Source organism: Ciconia boyciana, chromosome 2 (assembly GCF_034638445.1).
Source record: "Ciconia boyciana chromosome 2, ASM3463844v1, whole genome shotgun sequence".
NCBI lineage: Eukaryota > Metazoa > Chordata > Aves > Ciconiiformes > Ciconiidae > Ciconia > Ciconia boyciana.
The window spans coordinates 163,954,891-163,973,507 of NC_132935.1; the positions used below are offsets into that span (position 1 = coordinate 163,954,891).

Below are 18,617 nucleotides of genomic sequence, written 5' to 3' on the forward strand. Positions count from 1 at the left end.
GTGTACACCAAGTGAGGGAAAAGAATGAGGATGAGCAAACCAGCTGTTAACAAGGTGGATGTTAGCCTGGAGAACAGCACAAATGTGGAGACACATTGCTAGTCACAGATTTTTATCATATGTGTAAAACGTGCAAAGTGAGTAACTCTAATAGAAGGAGAAAATGCAAATCAGCAAAGCTGAAACAAAACTGTCAAGCAACCCCATTGATTACAGCATTGGATACTTGTGTCGTTGTCATGTGCTACTTCTCCCAGGCAATGAACTTTCCATGAACAGGATGGAGCTCAGGACCAGTGCAAGACCATCACTTTCCTGCTCCAACCCCAGGACTGACTATTTTCTGTGCAGACTCCTATGCCTTCAAACCATTTAGTCTTTGCAGTATGTACCGATGGTAGCAGGCCATCTACACTGTTTCTACTTCCAGCCCTTGTTCTGGTCTCAACAAGCCTTTCCCCAGATCAACCATCTCTGCCTTCCTCTGGGCAGGTTGTTCACTAAATCATCTTGCCCATCAGGTTGGTCCTTGTTGCTGCAGCCTGTGAATTGACTGCTCCTTGGAAATCTCTACAAGTTCCATCACTATTTCTCTGCATATCCCTCTCTCTGCCACTCAGTCTTTTCACTTCCCTGAAGAACATCCTGCTGGCAGGATCATATCCAGATGGGTTCATAACCTTTGCACTCCCAATAAAAAATCATGCCCTGGTGATGGGCACATTGGGCACATTCCTGTGACCAGCTGGAGGAGGCATCTCAGAGCTGCTGTAGGCTTGGCAAAGGAAGACTTAGCTGTCTCTGTTCTGGAGGTAGGCATGTGAGAAATGAAGAGTACAATGCCAAGCAAGGATCAACAAATAAGCATAACGTTTCTGGAAAAATAGAAATTGAAGATAAAGTGAGTGGATGCTGAATTGGCCAGAATTCAGAGACTCCTAGCAGAGCTCACAGCAGTATTATCACCACACGCAGGGGAGAAAATGCATCCAAGTTTCTCCCAAGGACTCACACTTAACCTCCAGTCAAACTGAAGCCAAAAGCAGCCACCAAAACACGTGGAGATAACTTGTAGGGTAAAAGCACTGAACTGAATTAGGGTTGTGAGTCTTGTAAGTGAAGCTTTTGGAAGGAAGCGGATTTTAGAGCAGTTCAATGGAATGGGCAGCTGCTAAATGGACACCGTCCATTTAGCCAGTCCTTCCAGTTCTCTGGAAGGACCAAAATGGTCATTTCCAAAATGGTGTCTCCAAAAATGGTCATTTTTGCTTTCAACATTTCAGTGATCACCAGTGTAATGTGGCTTGGGGAAGACGTGCTTTTAGCAAGCTCCTCATTTTCTGATGAGGGAAGCTACTATCAGTTCTTCAGATGACAACTGACTGCAAAACCTCAGAGAAAATACCTTGAATGTTTTAAAAGACAAGTGTGCTACATACTGCCTGACAGGAGAGAGGAGGAGAGAGATTTTTTAAAAAAGCTAAATTCCATTTTTTCTGAAGAAATTTAGTTGTCAGACAAATAAAACTTTGCTTTATTACATGTGAAGAAGAGGCACTCATGTGCCCAAAGCTCATTTACCTTTTCCAGTGGCATGAATGGGTCTAATAAAAGATACTGTCCTTAGCAGGAAGCCATACAAACCAGGCAAGCATCTTTATGCCAGTATGTCCAAAGGTGATGCAGATTTTAGAGCTTGAAATAAATCTGTGTTTTGTTACATGCTGGCTGGGCAAGTTGGAGGGGAAACATAAGAACCATGGTCACTGAAGTGATAGATAGACGTTTGCTTCATGGGCTGCCAGTCTCGCATAAGGAAAGCCACTGAGTCCTGTTGGGAACTGGCAGTATGTGGCAGTCAGATCAATTGGCAGATGTGTTAAGCAGCTTTCATCTGTGATGTCTAAGGGAGAAAAGAAAAACCAGTAAGAATCTCCCATTTTTAAAAGCCCATCTTTACAAGGTGTTCATGGTAGGACTAGAGTCTGTAGGCATTTGCAGGAGTAATCTCAGCCTCCTCTGCTGACCCACAAATGCTGGAGAAATTGGGAAAAACAGAAGGAAGCACCAGGTAAAGAGCTTCCTGTGATTTGACTTAGGAGTTATTTTTAAAATCCTTTTTTTTTTTTTTAAAGAATTTTGTCAATTTTAAAATAAAAAAGATCATTTTTTAAAATGTGAAATGCAGTTCTTAGTCATCAGTAACAGCATTTTGAACAACCTGTTTTCCTTCAGTCAAAATTATTGCCTCATCTAACCCAGTTTTGCAAATAGCTTCAGTTCCTGTGAAATTCCCTTTTGGGAAAGAGACATGAATTTGCTATCTATTGGAAAAATATCGTGTTGTTCTGGTTCAGCAACCTAAACTGATTTGGTGATGTAGCTGGATATATAAATGGTAGCCCTTGCACATACTTATCCCTGCAAAATGGAAACACTGCCTACAAAAAAATCTGAAGAAAGAAAAAAAAAGCCCACTCATCTAAATTAAAAAGAGCAAGTGAAAAATAACAGAGATTTTTCCTCTTTGTATTTCATATATACCACCATCAAAGAAATCCAAAATGGCTTCAGGAAAAAGAGTAACGTTGTTCCTCCCACTTGCTCTTTTCCCAAGGTATATAATATTGGGTTCAAAAGCTTGAGCTGTGTCTTCAAAGCTCTCAGTGGGTCAGATTTAAATTATCAAAACAGAAAAGAAAAGAAACCAATTGGTGGCTGTGATTAATTCTTTTGCATCGATGAAGCCATGGAGCTTTCTGCAGCGCGTGGGGGACTCGGCACCAGTGGTTGCACTCAGCAGCTGGGCACTGCCGGCTGTCATGGCTGGTTTTGTTCACTGGGACAGAGATGTGTCCAGCCAAAGCCTGCTGAGGTCCAGGAGAGCCTTCCTATCCAATTCAAGGGATATTTGCAGAAGACCTGTCAGACGTGTTTCAAAAAAGCATGTATGCACTGAAAAATACACGAGCACCTGCAAGGCTTTTACGAAGTCAATTAACTCTGATATGCACTCAACTCCACCAGAAATCAATGGGAATTAAGTACTCAGCCTGTACAGGAATGTTTGAAAATCCCATTAGGTGCCTATCTGCATGCTGAGAACCCAATACACATTTGGCCAATAGCATGGAAAATGGACATTATTTTTGGATGACAGTGTTTATTAGCCAGCCACCTCTAACAGGGGCTTGTTGTTCGCACAATGTATACAACTCACACCTCTGATGTCTGTGCTAAATCACAGATGGACAATATTGACCCAGCATTGTACGCTAGGTTTCAGATGTACTGTAAACCTCTCAGATTATTATGGGTTTTCATATTTTGGTATTGCACATTGAAAAAAGAGCCCACACTGTGTTAGTTGCTAGATGCTATATGGACAGCCACTGAGAGAAGTCTGTACCCCAAAGGGCTTCCAGTCTAAGTGCTCAAGCTAGACAAATGCAGGGAGAAATTAATTCAAGCAGATATGGAAAGAAACTTCCTTGAAGTGACATGAGAAGTCTACAGGAGAGGTGGGAAGAGTGTGTAGGGGTCCTATTCCCAATCCAGCACTTGATTTGGTTGCTGGGTGTTTCTAGGTCTGTAAGTCACTCTGTAGCCATAAGATATCTTCTTAAGCAAACAGAAGGATCAAAAACCCTTGTGTGCTCGTATACATGCATGCAAACAAGTCGAAGGCTAATAAAAGCCATCACTAGATATTCAAAATGAACTCCAACTTTCACTTGAGTGCTATTATTGTGGCAAAACAGCATAGGATGACTAGATTTGTGTTTTGGTTTGGTTTGGTTTTTTTCCTCAAAAGGTTGTGCAATCCTTTTGTTAAAGAAAGGCTGCTCTAGACTTGATGACTTATCTGAAATACCTGCACACATTTACAGAATTGAGGCCAATCCCTATCTAGCTGCTGGGCAAGGAGACTTGCAGGGATCCCTGGGAGATATAAAACCATGGCAATCACCAGACCTCCCAAACAAGCAGTTGGGCTGACCTTGTGGCCTGCATGACTTTGGTTGCATACTGCTCCTGAGTCAGCTTAGATGTTGCCTCACCCTTATACTAGGAAGAAGCAATCTCTGTTTCAGACATCGGAGGTGATCAGTTAATGTGTCAGGACCCACTGTTTGACACAGCAGCTGATCAGTTAGCCTCTGGCTGAACTGTTGAGCTGTAAGTCAGCAATCAGTTTTCACCTCAAGGTCAAAATGAGTCAACCACTAAATCACAGGCAAGCCAGCTGAAGGACATTCAGAATTTCTACTGTCTAAATGTGCTTTCAGGCTGGATGTGGCTGGCCAGGATTGGGATGACCCTGGTTAACCACTATTCCCTCCTCAGCCTGGATGGGGCAGCTCATTAGCCACCGTGCCAATAATCAACACAATACTGCTGGACCCTGAGGAAAGCATCCCTGCAGGGTGCTAGTGCTGTTTCTTATGACCTTGCCAGCAGCTTTATAATTTGTCTTTTTTCCACTTCAGAAGACTGAATCACTCATTTGACATATGCCAATATCCAGAGTGCAATTAATTGGTTCAGCCTTTGACATGACCCTTTGCAGCCTGGGAACACAGAGGAAAGATGTGTCAAAAGGGTCGGAGGGTTCACTTCACAGCCTTTGGAGACTGCTGAGCATGGACAGCCTTCATGGAAGCTGGCTTGCTCGTTAGAATCTGGGAAACTCATTAAAGTTTTATGAGTTCTTTTTTAAAGCTTTGGCTTCTCATAGCTTAAGGTCACTATAGCACTGCTCTATGGTAATTATACTAATCAGAAATATCTTCTTTCTACTACACTAATTAGCAAGTGGAGAAACTTAAGAAACCAATGTAGAATCCAACAGGACTATCCAGATGATGCATGTTTTTGTTTTAACTACATATTTTGCCATCAGTCCACAATTTATAGATACGGTCTATTTCTTTTCCAAAAGTTTATCCTGAGATGCTTGCTATCTTTCAGCTCTATGGCATTAAATGAGAAAGGGAATAAAGTGAACGAGACTATGAAAATTTGAAGGGTTTACATGAAACCTTCACACTCATGAACCTCCAATATCCTTTCCACACAGGGAAATACCATTTTCTGGGTAGAGAACTCAGAGGACTGTAATCCCAAAACTGCTTTGTTTCTCTCCATGGACTAAAAGGAAAGCCTTGTGGTGGCTCTCTGCAGAAGTAGGTAGCAACACTGCAGAAACAGTGAGGCTGACCAAAGACCAGGGCGGTCAGAAGCTGGCTACATCCCTTTGCAACTCCTCTCTGCCCAGCCTCCTGTTCCACGCTGTCCTGAGTGACTCAGCCTCAGCATCAAAACACATTTTCTACCCAAGACCCATTCGCTTGCGCACATCACCTTCTCGCATTGCAGAGCACATTACCAATGGTGCAATACGTAGCCAAGGTGAAGAGCACTGCTGGAAGTCATAGCTGTGTACTACATACCATGGGTTCAGGGCTGTGCTATTCCTGCCCTCCAGCCAGCTCAGAGCTCATGCCATGCAAACTCCTCTTTCCTTTAAGATGCCATGAACATATCCATCTTTGTGCACAGTGCATCCAAATGCTCAGTGTTGGCGACAGCAAAGTTGTCTTAACACTCTGTAAGAAAATCTCTCTGCAAGTTAAGGGGCAGCCAGGAAAACCACACCATTTGCCTCAGCCCAAACCAACTGATGATCCATCCCCAAAACAGCCTGCTGCAAGACTTCTTTATCTATTAAATGGGCAACACTTAGAAAATCATCCAAGGCATCACCCTGTTAGTCAGTGCTAACATGTTCATAGTGGAAAAGGGTTTAAGAGGGACTTGCTTCCAGCCCCTCCTTTCAGCAGGAAAGGAGAAGATCTTCTAGAGAGATGTGGCAGTGTCAATGAGTTGAATTTCTGTTGAGGTGTGAGGCTTTAAAAGGATGTTCAAAATCTTCTTTCTCATACCTGCTCATCTCAGGATGCTGCACTGAAGACAGTTAGCAGGAAGCAACCTTATTCTGAGGAGAAGCTTTGGCATAGCCTCTCCTTGGACTCCCTTGAGCTTTCCCCCACACTGGGAAGAGTCCTCCAGTGGACACTGCCTATTTGCTGTGTTCATGCTTGCGACCCTCACCTGAAATTGGACCTCCACCTGATCACGGAGTCAGGTTCCCTTTTTGTCCCTCTGGTCCTTAAGCCATACTGACCTCTATGCCCTGGAGGCACATCCTCCCTTCTTCCAGCATATGGGTGCTCTAGGTATGTGAATCTCTCTTTTCCTCATCCTCTAACAGACTGCGGCCAGTTTTGCCAGGTGATGTTAAGAATGGCAAAACTTCATTGTGTTCTTTCCTTGTGCCATTTTAGCCTTGAAAACTGTGCTACTGTGGTCTGGTGGCCAGCACTGTCCACATGTGCTCCACTGGAATGGCCGATACTGATACTTAATGTGTCAGATGCAGGGGATTTTTACTGGTATCTCCTAGGGGCTGGAGCTCTGCCTGTAAGCAAAAGATGACAGAGGAGGCTATGAAACCATACATTTAAAATGGAATTTGCCATCTGATACAAGTCTCCATAGCGATTCCTCAGTATCATAGACAGAATCGTTTAGGTTGGAAAGGACCTTTAAGATCATCAAGTCCAACCGTGAACCTAGCACTGCTAAATTTACCACTAAACCATGGCCCTGAGCACCTCATCCAAACGTCTTTTAAATACCTCCAGGGATGGTGACTCCACCACTTCCCTGGGCAGCCTGTTCCAATGCTTGACAACCCTTTTGCTGAAGACACTTTTCCTAATATCCAGTCTAAACCTCCCCTGGTGCAACTTGAGGCCATTTCCTCTTGTCCTATGGCTTGTTATTTGGGAGAAGAGACCGACACCCACCTCGCTACAACCTCCTTCCAGGTAGGAGGAGATAAGGCGATAAGGTCTCCCCTCAGCCTCATTTTCTCCAGCCTAAACAACGCCAGTTCCCTCAGCCGCTCCTCATCAGACTTGTGCTCCAGACCCTTCCCCAGCTTCGTTGCCCTTCTCTGGACACGCTCCAGCACCTCAATGTCTTTCTTGTAGTGAGGGGCCCAAAACTGAACACAGTATTTGAGGTGCGGCCTCACCAGTGCCAAGTACAGGGGGACAATCACTTCCCTAGTCCTGCTGGCCACGCTATTTCTGATACAAGCCAGGATGCTATTGGCTTTCTTGGCCACCTGGGCACACTGCTGGCTCATATTCAGGCAGCTGTCAACCAACGCTCCCAGGTCCTTTTCCACCAGGCAGCTTTCCAGCCCCTCTACCCCAAGCCTGTAGCCTTGCATGGGGTTGGTGTGACCCAAGTGCAGGACACAACACTTAGCCTTGTTGAATTTCATACAATTGGCCTTGGCCCATGGATCCAGCCTGTCCAGATCCCTCTGCAGAGCCTTCCTACCCTCAAGCAGAGCAACACTCCCGCACAACTTGGTGTCGTCTGCAAACTTACTGAGGGTGCACTCGATGCCCTCGTCCAGATCATTGACAAAGACATTAAACAGAACTGGCCCCAGCACAGAGCCCTGGGGAACACCGCTTGTGACCGGCCACCAACTGGATTTACCTCCATTCACCACCACTCTTTGGGCCCAGCCATCCAGCCAGTTCTTTACCCAGCGAAGCGTACGCCTGTCCAAGCCATGAGCAGCCAGTTTCTCCAGGAGAATGCTGTGGGAAATGGTGTCAAAGGCTTTACTAAAGCCTAGGTAGACAACACCCACTGCCTTTCCCTCATCCACTAAGTGGGTTGCCTTATCATAGAAGGAGATCAGGTTAGTCAAGCAGGACCTGCCTTTCATGAATCCATGCTGTCTGGGCCTGATCACCTGGTTGTCCTGTACATGCCGCGTGATGGCACTCAAACCCAATCCCTAAGCTGATATCCCTACATCCAAGGAACTGCAGTGCAGCTTCGCTGAGAATAGCCACGATGAGGCAATGTGTTGTCTCCACTGGAAGCTGGGACTGGGGATTTATTGCAAAGGAGGAGGGTGAAAAGATTTAAATAGTGTCAGAAGGAAGCAATTAGTCCAGATCCAAAGTAAGCTTACACTTGCTCTCAGATGCCAGTTGGCACATGCATGATCTGCAACACTCAGCACTGCAAACATTTTCCTGGAAGAGCTTTATGAGTTCTGTTTCAAGTACTTAAGTGTTCATGGATGTTCATTTCCATAATGATTCACTGAACACAAGAAGCCTTGTTTTCTTCCTACATAATATTCTATAAATCAAAAGTATCTTGACCAGTTTTCTTCAGACACACAGACACACTCGCACCCACACACACTATCGGACATGTACGTACATGTGCATAAACACACACATAAACACACACACACACACACAGAGTTTGTCAGTCCATCATATCCACAACCATTTTCCTGGCCTAGCTGAGACTTTTCCTGCTGATCCAAAAGCTACATCTGAATCATCCCAGATCTGTGCTGTGAATGATTATTTTGTTGAAAGGGACATAGAGTTTTAAAAGGCATCATGATGTAAAGGAGATAGTTTTCCCTGAAAAGATGTGACTTTATTCATCTTTGCATCCCTGCCAGGAGAAAACAAAGGAAGAAACTTCTTTTGAATACAGGGGGCATGAGCATATTTCCAAGACCTCTGAGGTGTACGTGAAAAAAATACAGCAGCCAAAACTTGCTCATGTTCATTCCTTCCTAGTGTTAGTGGAATGACTGACAATATTACTACTAGGACAATAGGATAATTCAGGTTGTAAGAGACCTCAGGAGGGCTCTGGTCCAAACTCCCTACTCACAGCAGGCTCAGCTATGATTGCAGACCAGGTTGCTCAGGGCTTTATCCAGTTGGGTCTTGAAAAATCTCTGGAGATGGAGACTGCACACCCCCAGTGGGCAACCTGTCCCATTGCTTGACTGTTCTCCTGAGGAAAAACTTTCTCCTTATATCTGATCTGTCCCTTTCTTGTTTCAGCTTACGTCTGTTGTCTCTTGTCCTCCTGCCACACACCATTGTGAAAGGCCTGGGTCTGTCATCTCAGTAACCTCCTTGTAGGTACTGGCAGGCTGTTATTAGGTCCACCCAAAGTGTCCTCTTCCCCATGCTGAACCAGCTCCTCTAGCACATGGCAAGCGCTCCAGACCTGAGCATCTTGGTGGCCTGCGGCTGACCTTGCTCTAGTTTATCAATGTCTTCTTGTACTGAGGGGCCCCAAACTGGGCACAGCATCTAGATGTGGTCTAATGAGTGCAAAGTAGACGGGAGTAACCACTTCCCTCAAAACAGCCCAGCCTGCTGTTAGCCACCTTTTCTGCCAGGCCACATGTGTGGCTTGGGTTCATTTCAGCATCCACCAAGGTCCCTGGGTACTTTTCTACACGATTGCTCTTCAGCCAGTTGGTTCTCACCTTCCTGACACGGCACACGCAGCCAAGGGACTCCTCTTTGATGTCCAAGACATCTGTGGATCATCTCAGTAGCTCTGCTCACAGGTATCCTGAATAATCATCAAATCATTAAGTCACTATTGAAAGACAGCATGAAAATCACTCACAGCCCCCCTGGACCTTGGAAATGGACAGTGTCACTGGAGGCCAAACACCACTGGGGGACGTGGGTGGTGTGGAAGGCAGGGAGGAGACAACTCTCTCAGAGACATGACTCCAATCTGTGAAGGTGTAGCTGACAATAAGATAAGAAGCCGGGTTTGACTGGCAAATTTGTCATCAGAGATGGGAGCTCCTCCCTGTAGAAACCCAGGAACCTTGGCCCAGAAGTGCACCTTGGCCAGTGCTTCCCTGTACGCTCCTGTTCCCGCCCTCTTGTCCAGCCAGGATTTTGGTCTCTGAGCTGGGATGATCCCTGAAGGGTACCTTAGGTTCCCAGGCAGCCATAGGCTTACTTGCATGTGCCAATGCAAATTTGGAAATGCTTGTCTTCTTGAGATGAGGGCATGTGGCTCATCTCCCGCTCAGCCAGCATTTTTATCAAAGGTTATCCAGGGAAAATGGAAGCTCTTGCTTATCTGATTTGCCCCCAGGTATTTTTCTCCTGGGATGCTTTCCAAACAGTTTAATTCAAATGAATTCAGTTCTGAGCAGCCCCATAACTTGATCCCATGTCATGCCTTGGGATGGCATCAGCAGCTACCTTGGCTGGTGTTTCAAGGAATGGTGAGCATTCTGTCATCCCAGCTTGGATGTGCCAAATGTTGTTGATGACAGAAGTCAGCTCTTCACCAGTGGGACTATACAGTATAGCAGAGACAAGAGTATCACCATTGCTATCAGTCAAGTGAACTGGGAACTTCCTCCAAACTCCTATGGGTGAGAACTTGCAGAGTCAAAAAGGTTATTTTTATCTTCTTCAAATTGTTTGCACCCATAAAATAAAGAATATCATATTTTTACCCTTGAACAATGCCTAAGAGCAGAGAAAGGAGAGAGCCCCTCATAGCCTCATTTCTTTAGTCACTGCAAATCTTACTGGCTTCAGTGCACTTTGCATTAAACTCAGTGCAAATCTTACTGACTTCAGTGCACTTTGCATTGAACTCATTCATGGAAGAAAAAACCACCACAGTCACTCCTAGCTTCCTTGGCTAACTAGGTCTCCCTACCCTCTGTCTGCAGCTAATAGAAGCTTATTTGCAGGATCCTGGATTAGCTGACTTGACCCTGTCCAATTCGATTTCTCCCTAGGGGAAGATCAGAGAAATAGTTGAGTAAGTGTACAGGTGTACAAGACATTCATAAGTATCTATTTCCATCTGAAAGAGCTTAGAGAAGGTGGGACATCCGCACAGGCCATACAACTGCTTTTCTGGACTGGCAACTAGAAGGCAGCTGGGATTCCTGGGGCATATGAAATTTAAGCAACTGATTCAAGCCCTCCGCAAGGCCAAGAGATGTGTTCCATCCAGCAAGGCCAAGAGCTCTTCCTGAAGCAGATGCCTCCTGAAGGCCAGCTAAGAAGCTCTGCAGACTTCACTGCACAAATTTCTTAGGTATGCACCAAGTCTAATGGGAGATCAGACACCTGACTTACTGAGACAGAGACCAAATTTAGGTGTCTTCATCTACTTATTGATCTTAAATGTTTTGTGAATATTTATTGTGAGTGAAAACAGGGCATCCCAGAAATAGCCCTTAAAACACTGGTACAAGGTCGGTGCCCTGGCATTGATATATTCCAGTAGTTTACTGTGAGGTCAATGACACTAAGCTCTAAAGGACCTTGTGAAAGCAAACCCTGCGGTTGAATGTCTATTGCCAGAGACATTAGTTCACTTCTTCGGCTGCCAAAGTTCTTTTCTGCTCAGACCTGCTAGATGTCTGGATTTGATCTGGACAATATATATATATTGATTTGAGGTCAGGTATATGGATTACACCACAGTCCTTCAAAAGTTTGGTTGTCCAATTCATAGGGTCTAGATAAGACTAACTTCTTTCTGTAGCTATACCATGGGACTAGAAAGACACATGGCTGACAGCATCTAGATCAGGGCTAGACAGAACTGGCAATTCTTCAATTCCAGTTCTGGTACCTGGACTCCTTAGTTCTTGTGAAGAGCATGAAAAGGACTTGTTACCACCCCCTTATTGCTTACTGGCTACAATATCCCAGTCCACGTCACTGGTGTGGGATTCAGGCTACCAAATTTTGCATGGTGTCTGTCTCTACAAAAGCCAGTAACTCAGGTGGCCTTTATGGTCAAGGGACAAAATAGGCATTGGGTGCAATTTCCCTGCCCTATTGTAGACATCTACTTTAGGATCAGAAGATTTATACCTTGGACTCCATTGACTGTATTAAGCACTTCTCCAATGATTACAGAAGGAACTAGCTCCAGCTCAGACTTGTGAAGAGCTACATAAAGTCAAGTGAGTCCTGCTAGAATGGTCTTTGGAAGAATAGTATCCTGTGCCTAGATTGTACTTTTGTTCCATTTACAGGACACGTCCCCCCCTTCCAGTGACAGTCACCCTGGTTATTTACACTGCCCCTGAGACTCCCGTTGTGGCTGAGAACTATACGGTGCTAGGTGTCATGGAGATACACATGACTAAGATGATCCCTTCTCTACAGTACTAGTGAAGCCTTATCTGACAAAGGGCAGGCTTCACAGCACAAGGATAATAGTAAGTCAATCTAGCTAAGCACTCCAAGGGCAGATGCACACAAAGTTGTGTTTTGTGTCTATTAAGAAAAAGAAAATACCCCACTATAGGGGAAAGAAACCAGTCCAGCAAAAGTGCTGCTGTGTTTTTGCATTGCACTTGTACTTCAGAGCTGGGTGCATGTCCACAGCAGTGAGGAAAACTCAGGATGAATCCTAGCTCTTCAACCCTGGAATGGTTTCACAGCTAACATGGGCTATACTGACTCATAATTATAGTATTGAGTAGGATCTTACTGCACCTAATAAAACCAAATGAAGGATACAGGCAGACAGGTGAACTTAAGGAAGCAATAAGATGATATTGATCAGTTGACAGATTGGAGGAAAGAGAAAGAGCCTTCAAAGCACTATTTCCATGGAGACTACTTTCCACTCCCTGTTTCTATGGCAGCTTTCATCAGGAGATCTTTATTGCCCTATGGTCTGCCTGGTCCTTGATGTGGAGGAGAGAAGGGCAAAGATAGGAATTGCCTCTTTATTGGGAACCAGAAAGGGACACTGACAGGGCAAATGTGAGCCTGACACCAATTTACTGACACCAGTGAGAGTCCTTCCAGAGACTTGAAATGTATGCCTAGAAAATAGACTGACAGTGACCACTTTGCAAATGCAGAGAGCCCACAGATTGTGTGCCTCAGCTTGTGGCTCCAGAGGAACCAGAACATGAGCACAGAACCAGAACATGGACACAGATATTCCACTTCTTGTTGCCAACCAGGAGGGTTTGGTGCCCACTGAAAGGTTAGGCAGCCTACAAACTAGTCACAGGTTGTCTACAGGGCAGCCATGTGCAGAAAAGCTAGAGCTCACTGTATATAATGTGAAGAGCTTTGGATTGAGCTCCATGTATCCAATCTAAGATAGGAAACCCTCAGCTGGTGTAAATGATATTCCTTCCACTAGCTACCACAAAGCAGTCACCCCTTAAGTCTTTGCCTGATATAACCTAGACCCTGCCTTTTTTTCTCAAATCCTGGCCTTTATGACCCCCCCCGCAGATATGCTGTGTTCAGTTACACACCTATCTACCTCCATTGTTCTCCACTGCTCTGCACTCTTTGAGAAGACAAAAAAAAAGCCACCCTAAAAATAACTTTTTATTGCTCTTCTGGGGATGGTTTGGAATCTTGCTCTTAGGAGGCTGATGGTAGAAATTCAAGCTTGATTTTTCATCACAGTGCTCTAGAGAAAATGGGCCGTGGCTGTCAGTACCTCAGGCATGACAGACTTCAGAAAGCTTCCATGGCAAAACAAATAGAGGTAGTGTATGTCTTAGCACGGTAATCACTTTAAAATTAACATAAGCAGCATCCCATTAATAGTGTATGTCCACCATGCTGGCTTGAAACAGGGCCCAGTGCTGGAAGGACTGAAAATCTCTGGTTTGGACAAATGCTAACTGGAAAAGGATTTTATTTTTTGTGAAAATACACTCCTGGTAGCAACAATAACCTGCAATTTCTGACAGTATCTGCTGCATTGCAAATCCCTTTTTCATCCCAGACTGGCCTAGAAGTAGAACAAACACAGAGGTACTCAATCCACATATTTATAACCTGTAGATATATCTGTCCCTTCAAACAGAATGCCAGGAGGCTGTGCATCGCTATTGTGATGCATGCAATGAATTAAAGGACTGACAGAATCCTCTCTCATCAGACACTTTTGTTTCCCAGCTACCATGAAGACAGTTTGCATCACTTTGCAGAACTCTGGGCATTGACAACAGTGAGTAGCATAGGCAGGCACATTTCCAGTCTTGTATCTCTGCCGCGCTGGGATCTATCATGCTAGTTGGCATGCCACATGGAAGGCAGCGTGAAGACTCTGCCCTGCTCCTCCTTTTTGGCAGAGATGATAGGTCTAACTAGACAGAATCTCAAATCTCCCTCCTCCCTCCTCCCTCAGTTATCTCATTGAGGCACATGAATCCAAATGAGAGTTAGGAGAGGGAAAAGTTACAAAATTTTAATTTGTTAATTTAAATTTGCTGTGCATTGCCAATCAGCTCAAAGTTGAATGTGATCGAACTGTTGGGACAGGATGCCTCCAAAAGCAGAGGACTAACATCAGTGTCTTCCAAGATATTTTCCAGCCCTGTGTAGTCCTGAAAACTAGAGACAGATGAATTTAAATCTGGAGATTTAAATCCAGCTTGTGCTGGAAAGTCCTCTAAAACATGTGAAGAAAATTCAGAATAAGCATGCTAAAGTGGCAAGAGCAAATTACTCCAGCACTGGTGAGATACAGGTGATGGAGAATACATTACACAACTTGCTTTTTTCTTTCTGCTGTTGCAAAGCCCAATGGAGGGAAGGGGAGTGCAGAGGGACAGGGATCCGGTGTAACACCATGAGCTGAGAAGGGAGACAATTAATCTTGCATTTAAATGCCCTCTTGTTCAGATTTTATCATGAGGTTGTTCTTCTTATTGGCTCATTATCAAACAGGATTTCTTTCCCTGATCTTAGATACAAAAACACTCTCAAGATAGGCGTCCTCTTCCTTTCCAGCATAAAGAAAATTATGCCTGGTTTTATTGAAACCAACCCAGAGTAGTGTTTATTATTGAAAATATACAGTATTTTTGAACATCACATAAAAAGCCTAGTAGATACATCTGCTCTAGTTCAAAATGCTCAACAGATAAACTTTTGCAGCATGTAGCACTATCCTCATAATGCAAACATCCTCTCCTCATTATTATTTTTACAGTGCTTCCCTTTTATATTTTTTAAACCCAGAAAACATGTTCTATTGTCCTTCCCCACCCCAATCCTCTTAGCTGAAAAAAACCAAAGACTTTCCAAAGGCTACTTACATTGTGTCGAAAGCATGGGGCTAAGAGGAATAAGGATATTTTATAGAGCTATCTAGAGATATTGCTGTCCTTTTCAAAATTTTGTGTATGAACAGGGTATGGTTCTTGCAAGGCAAAGTGCCCTGTGTTAAACAGTCCAGCGATGCCTTGGCCAACTCCCACTCTATCAAAGGGAGAAATGGGGAAGGCAGATAAATTCAGATTTTTCACACCGCCTTTCAGATGCTCTTTTTCTTGCTGCCACATATTATCAAATGACAGTTCTGCAAAGAAGAAATTTTTACAAAGAAACAAGAAAGAGATGGGCTATCTATACACCAAACTGTTGAAATCATTGGGAATCAATGTACAGGGTGAGATGGGCAGTGTGTTAAAAATAGTCTTTGTTCACCACAATACAGACGGGAAAAACAAAAAAAAGGAAGGAGAAAAAAATTGATTGTTCCTGCCAGTGTGCTGTTTTAGACTTTGTATTGTGAACTTCCACAAGGTGCAGTCAGTGTTGAATCTCTTTCTTCTTTGAATCTGTTTCACCACCACCTGCTCCAAGAGGCTTTCACCTGGTTGCCTTAAAGCAGCATCATGAATATGGGAGATGAGAGTCCACAAAAACATGATGGGCACCTCATTGCGAAAGAGAGCAGTGCAGAATAAAGGAAGAAAGTTTGAAGAAAGGGACTTGGGGAGATTGAAGAAAGAAGAACCCTGAAGGCCACCAGGTGGTGCGTGTATGTGCGGGGCATATCACACGGCTGCGGTCTGTTTGATGCTGTGGAAGCTGATTCGTGTCGGAGAGGTGGGAATAGACATGGCACGTGCCACACGCACTCGGAGGGAGTGATGGTCTTGCCAGCGGTGCCATCTTTTCCTGGCAGCAGAACGGACCTGGTGAAAAAAAAATGAAAGAACATGAACACTTGGAATACTCCGGTGTCCTCTGTAAAGGGACACTGGACAGCTCTGAGACAAATGATGATATGTGTCAAGCCAGGGAAACACACAGGGCTTGATTCAGCTGTGTAAACATGGGCATCTAGTTCTCTTGATATTCTCCTGGGTACTGCGCTCTGGGAAAAGCATGGGTTTCACATATCTCATGTCTCATATCTGATGTCTTAAATACCCCAGAGCATTTCAAATAGCGATAAATGCCTAAGCTTATCCGATTGAATCAAGCTCTCAAGACGGGTGCACCTGATGGAGGTCTTAGAGATACCTATCACAGGGCCTGTAGTTGCCCCTGCTTCCCTTGTATATGAAGGGGAATCACAGGTCATCTAAGTAAACACAGACACACCTGACCTAATCCCTGTGAGCATCTTGTATAGGCAGTGGAGAGCTACTCTACAGTCAACAGAAGGTCATCCTCAAGCAGATGCTTACAAATAGGCCAGATGAATCTTGAACTTTAAGTACATATTTTGTTGCATGAACCAAAGAGAGAGCCCAGGAGCTCTAGCTCAAATATAATGTATATAAGCAAGAGAAAGACAGGTGATAGGAACCCTATCCTCAAACACAACGGGAGGGAAACTTGAGATACTCCCAACATAGACTGTAATCAATTCCTGCCAAATCATTGGCAAAGAAGACTCAAAGTCAGAAGCTGAAATGAAACATTTAGACCAATTTCTGGTTATTCTTGTTGATCTCTGCTTACTGTAGAGACAAGAGCAATTCAGACCTCTAACCTAGGCAGCTAGGTAAGCCTACAAAATCAGGTGAGATGAATCTGGGCCCGGCTTCTTGGACAGTCAATGGGTAATTGTACTCATGACACTTGGAAAGGACATTGACATTCTGCTGCCAACCTGAAATCCAGTCAACTTTGAAAAAAGAGCATTTTTACATACAATGTCTATATCAAGCCAGGGCCTCCTTTGCCAAAAACACATTTGTTTAGAAGGTGGGGTTATAAATAACATAATGTAGACATTACACCTCAGCTACTGACCCATAGTTCTCTTCCTGACCAAGAGAGAACCAGTCAGTATGGTCAAAGGGTATGATTCATCTCCTCCTAAAGCAGATGTCCAAAGTAGGCCAGATACTGTGGTCAGATGAAAAATACCTATTTCTTTTCATTAGTTATAAAGTGAGTCTAGACAATTAGCTCTTCTTTAGATGTCTGGATTATAAATTCATCTAAATTTAGACAATATTGATATCTTACCTGGAATGTTTTTCAGTCTTTAATGTACTTATCTTCACTGTATCCCTCAAAAGTAAAGGAGTGCTCTTATCCCCATTTTACCTCCAGCAGGCTAAAGCTTGGGTATTAATAGCAGTGATGCTGTTGTAGAGTAGACCTCAACATGGATCAGCTACCATAGCAACTGTACAAGGCCTGGGATGAGCTTGCACAGCCTGTGTGAAACCCATGCTGAAACAGCTTCTCAGCTATCAGCACCTGAGATAGATCAAAGCTATCCTGGGTGTATCTATAATCACCACTGGGATTGCAGGGAAGATGGTGTTGAAACAAATTGTCCAAAGGTACACAGCCACTGCTTTTCTCCATTTCTTTTAAAACTTGGGGCCTGTCTTCAGGTGCAGTGTGAAGTCTACTCAAAACATGAGGAAGACACGCTTCCCAAACCCATTTCAGACCAGCTCCAACATGCTAACGGGTGCTCAAATGAGCTGTAGTAGCAGAGGTATTTCCCACCCAAACCACATACTGTCAGTATTAGGTGTCCTAGATGAACAGGAATGTTGGCCTGATAGTGAAAACATACAACAGTTCATAAGGAGGACATGGGAAAGGGGCATCTGTACTCCTTCTCTCAGATGATTTCAATCTTCCCATTTCTTGGTGGGCCTTCAGGGACTTAGACCCATAGTCTATAGCACTACTAGTTAGAAACTCTGCACTGTTGTGGTCTGGCACCCAACAACCTCTTCTCATCACCAGCTTTTTCCATGAAATACACCCCATTTCAGGTTTGTGAGTATCAACTTGGAAAACAGTTTTGGAATTGCCATCTTTGGTGCCTTGTCAGGAGAATCCTGAAGCTGGAAATCTGGCTTTTCTATCAGAGCCCTTCCACAAGGTGCAGATTGGGCAAAATGGACCTGAGGATCTCTTTCTTTGGTTGTTTTCTCATCTGTGTGTGATCTGTGCTGCTTGATCTGACACTTAAGACAGGTAAATGAAGATGTTTATAGTAAGGTGAGAAGAGTGCCACACTGGGTTTCTTTCTTTTGATATTGAATCAATGATTTGTTTCAACATAAAATAATGGGTTTTATACTTAATACGTGGGACAGACCCTAGAAAAATAAAGGCTATGAGGGGATAGGACTGTTTGCATGGAAAAGGGGAAGAGTGAACACCCAATAAAAGAAGAATCAAAGTTAAAAGACAGCACTGCCAGGAGGAGCATGATCATCATGAATGAATTTGCAATGAGAATGAGAATAATGTGGTTAAACAACAGTGCAGGGGATTTCTGGAAGAGCCTCTCATTATGAAGTAGTAGGTAGAAAACGCGTCCCCTAGTTTCAAGATGGGGTTTGGGCAGTTTACAAAATGACTTAAATGAGATAGTTATATGAGATGATAGCCAGAGTCAGGATGGGCTGACTCAGCTGTATGCTACTACAGTAGAAG

At 44.1% G+C, this 18,617-nt stretch overlaps 1 protein-coding gene across 1 annotated transcript in view; it reads right to left on the bottom strand.

Moving 5' to 3' along the window:
* Window positions 1–14,830: 14,830 nt before the first annotated feature.
* The window catches only part of CRHR2 (corticotropin releasing hormone receptor 2), a 173,319-nt gene continuing 169,532 nt past the window's right edge, over window positions 14,831–18,617 (bottom strand). Inside the window, exon 13 of the mRNA XM_072851554.1 lies at window positions 14,831–15,889. Coding sequence (XP_072707655.1) covers window positions 15,749–15,889 — 141 coding nt within the window. The 3' untranslated portion in view covers window positions 14,831–15,748. The remainder of the gene's footprint in view (window positions 15,890–18,617) is intronic.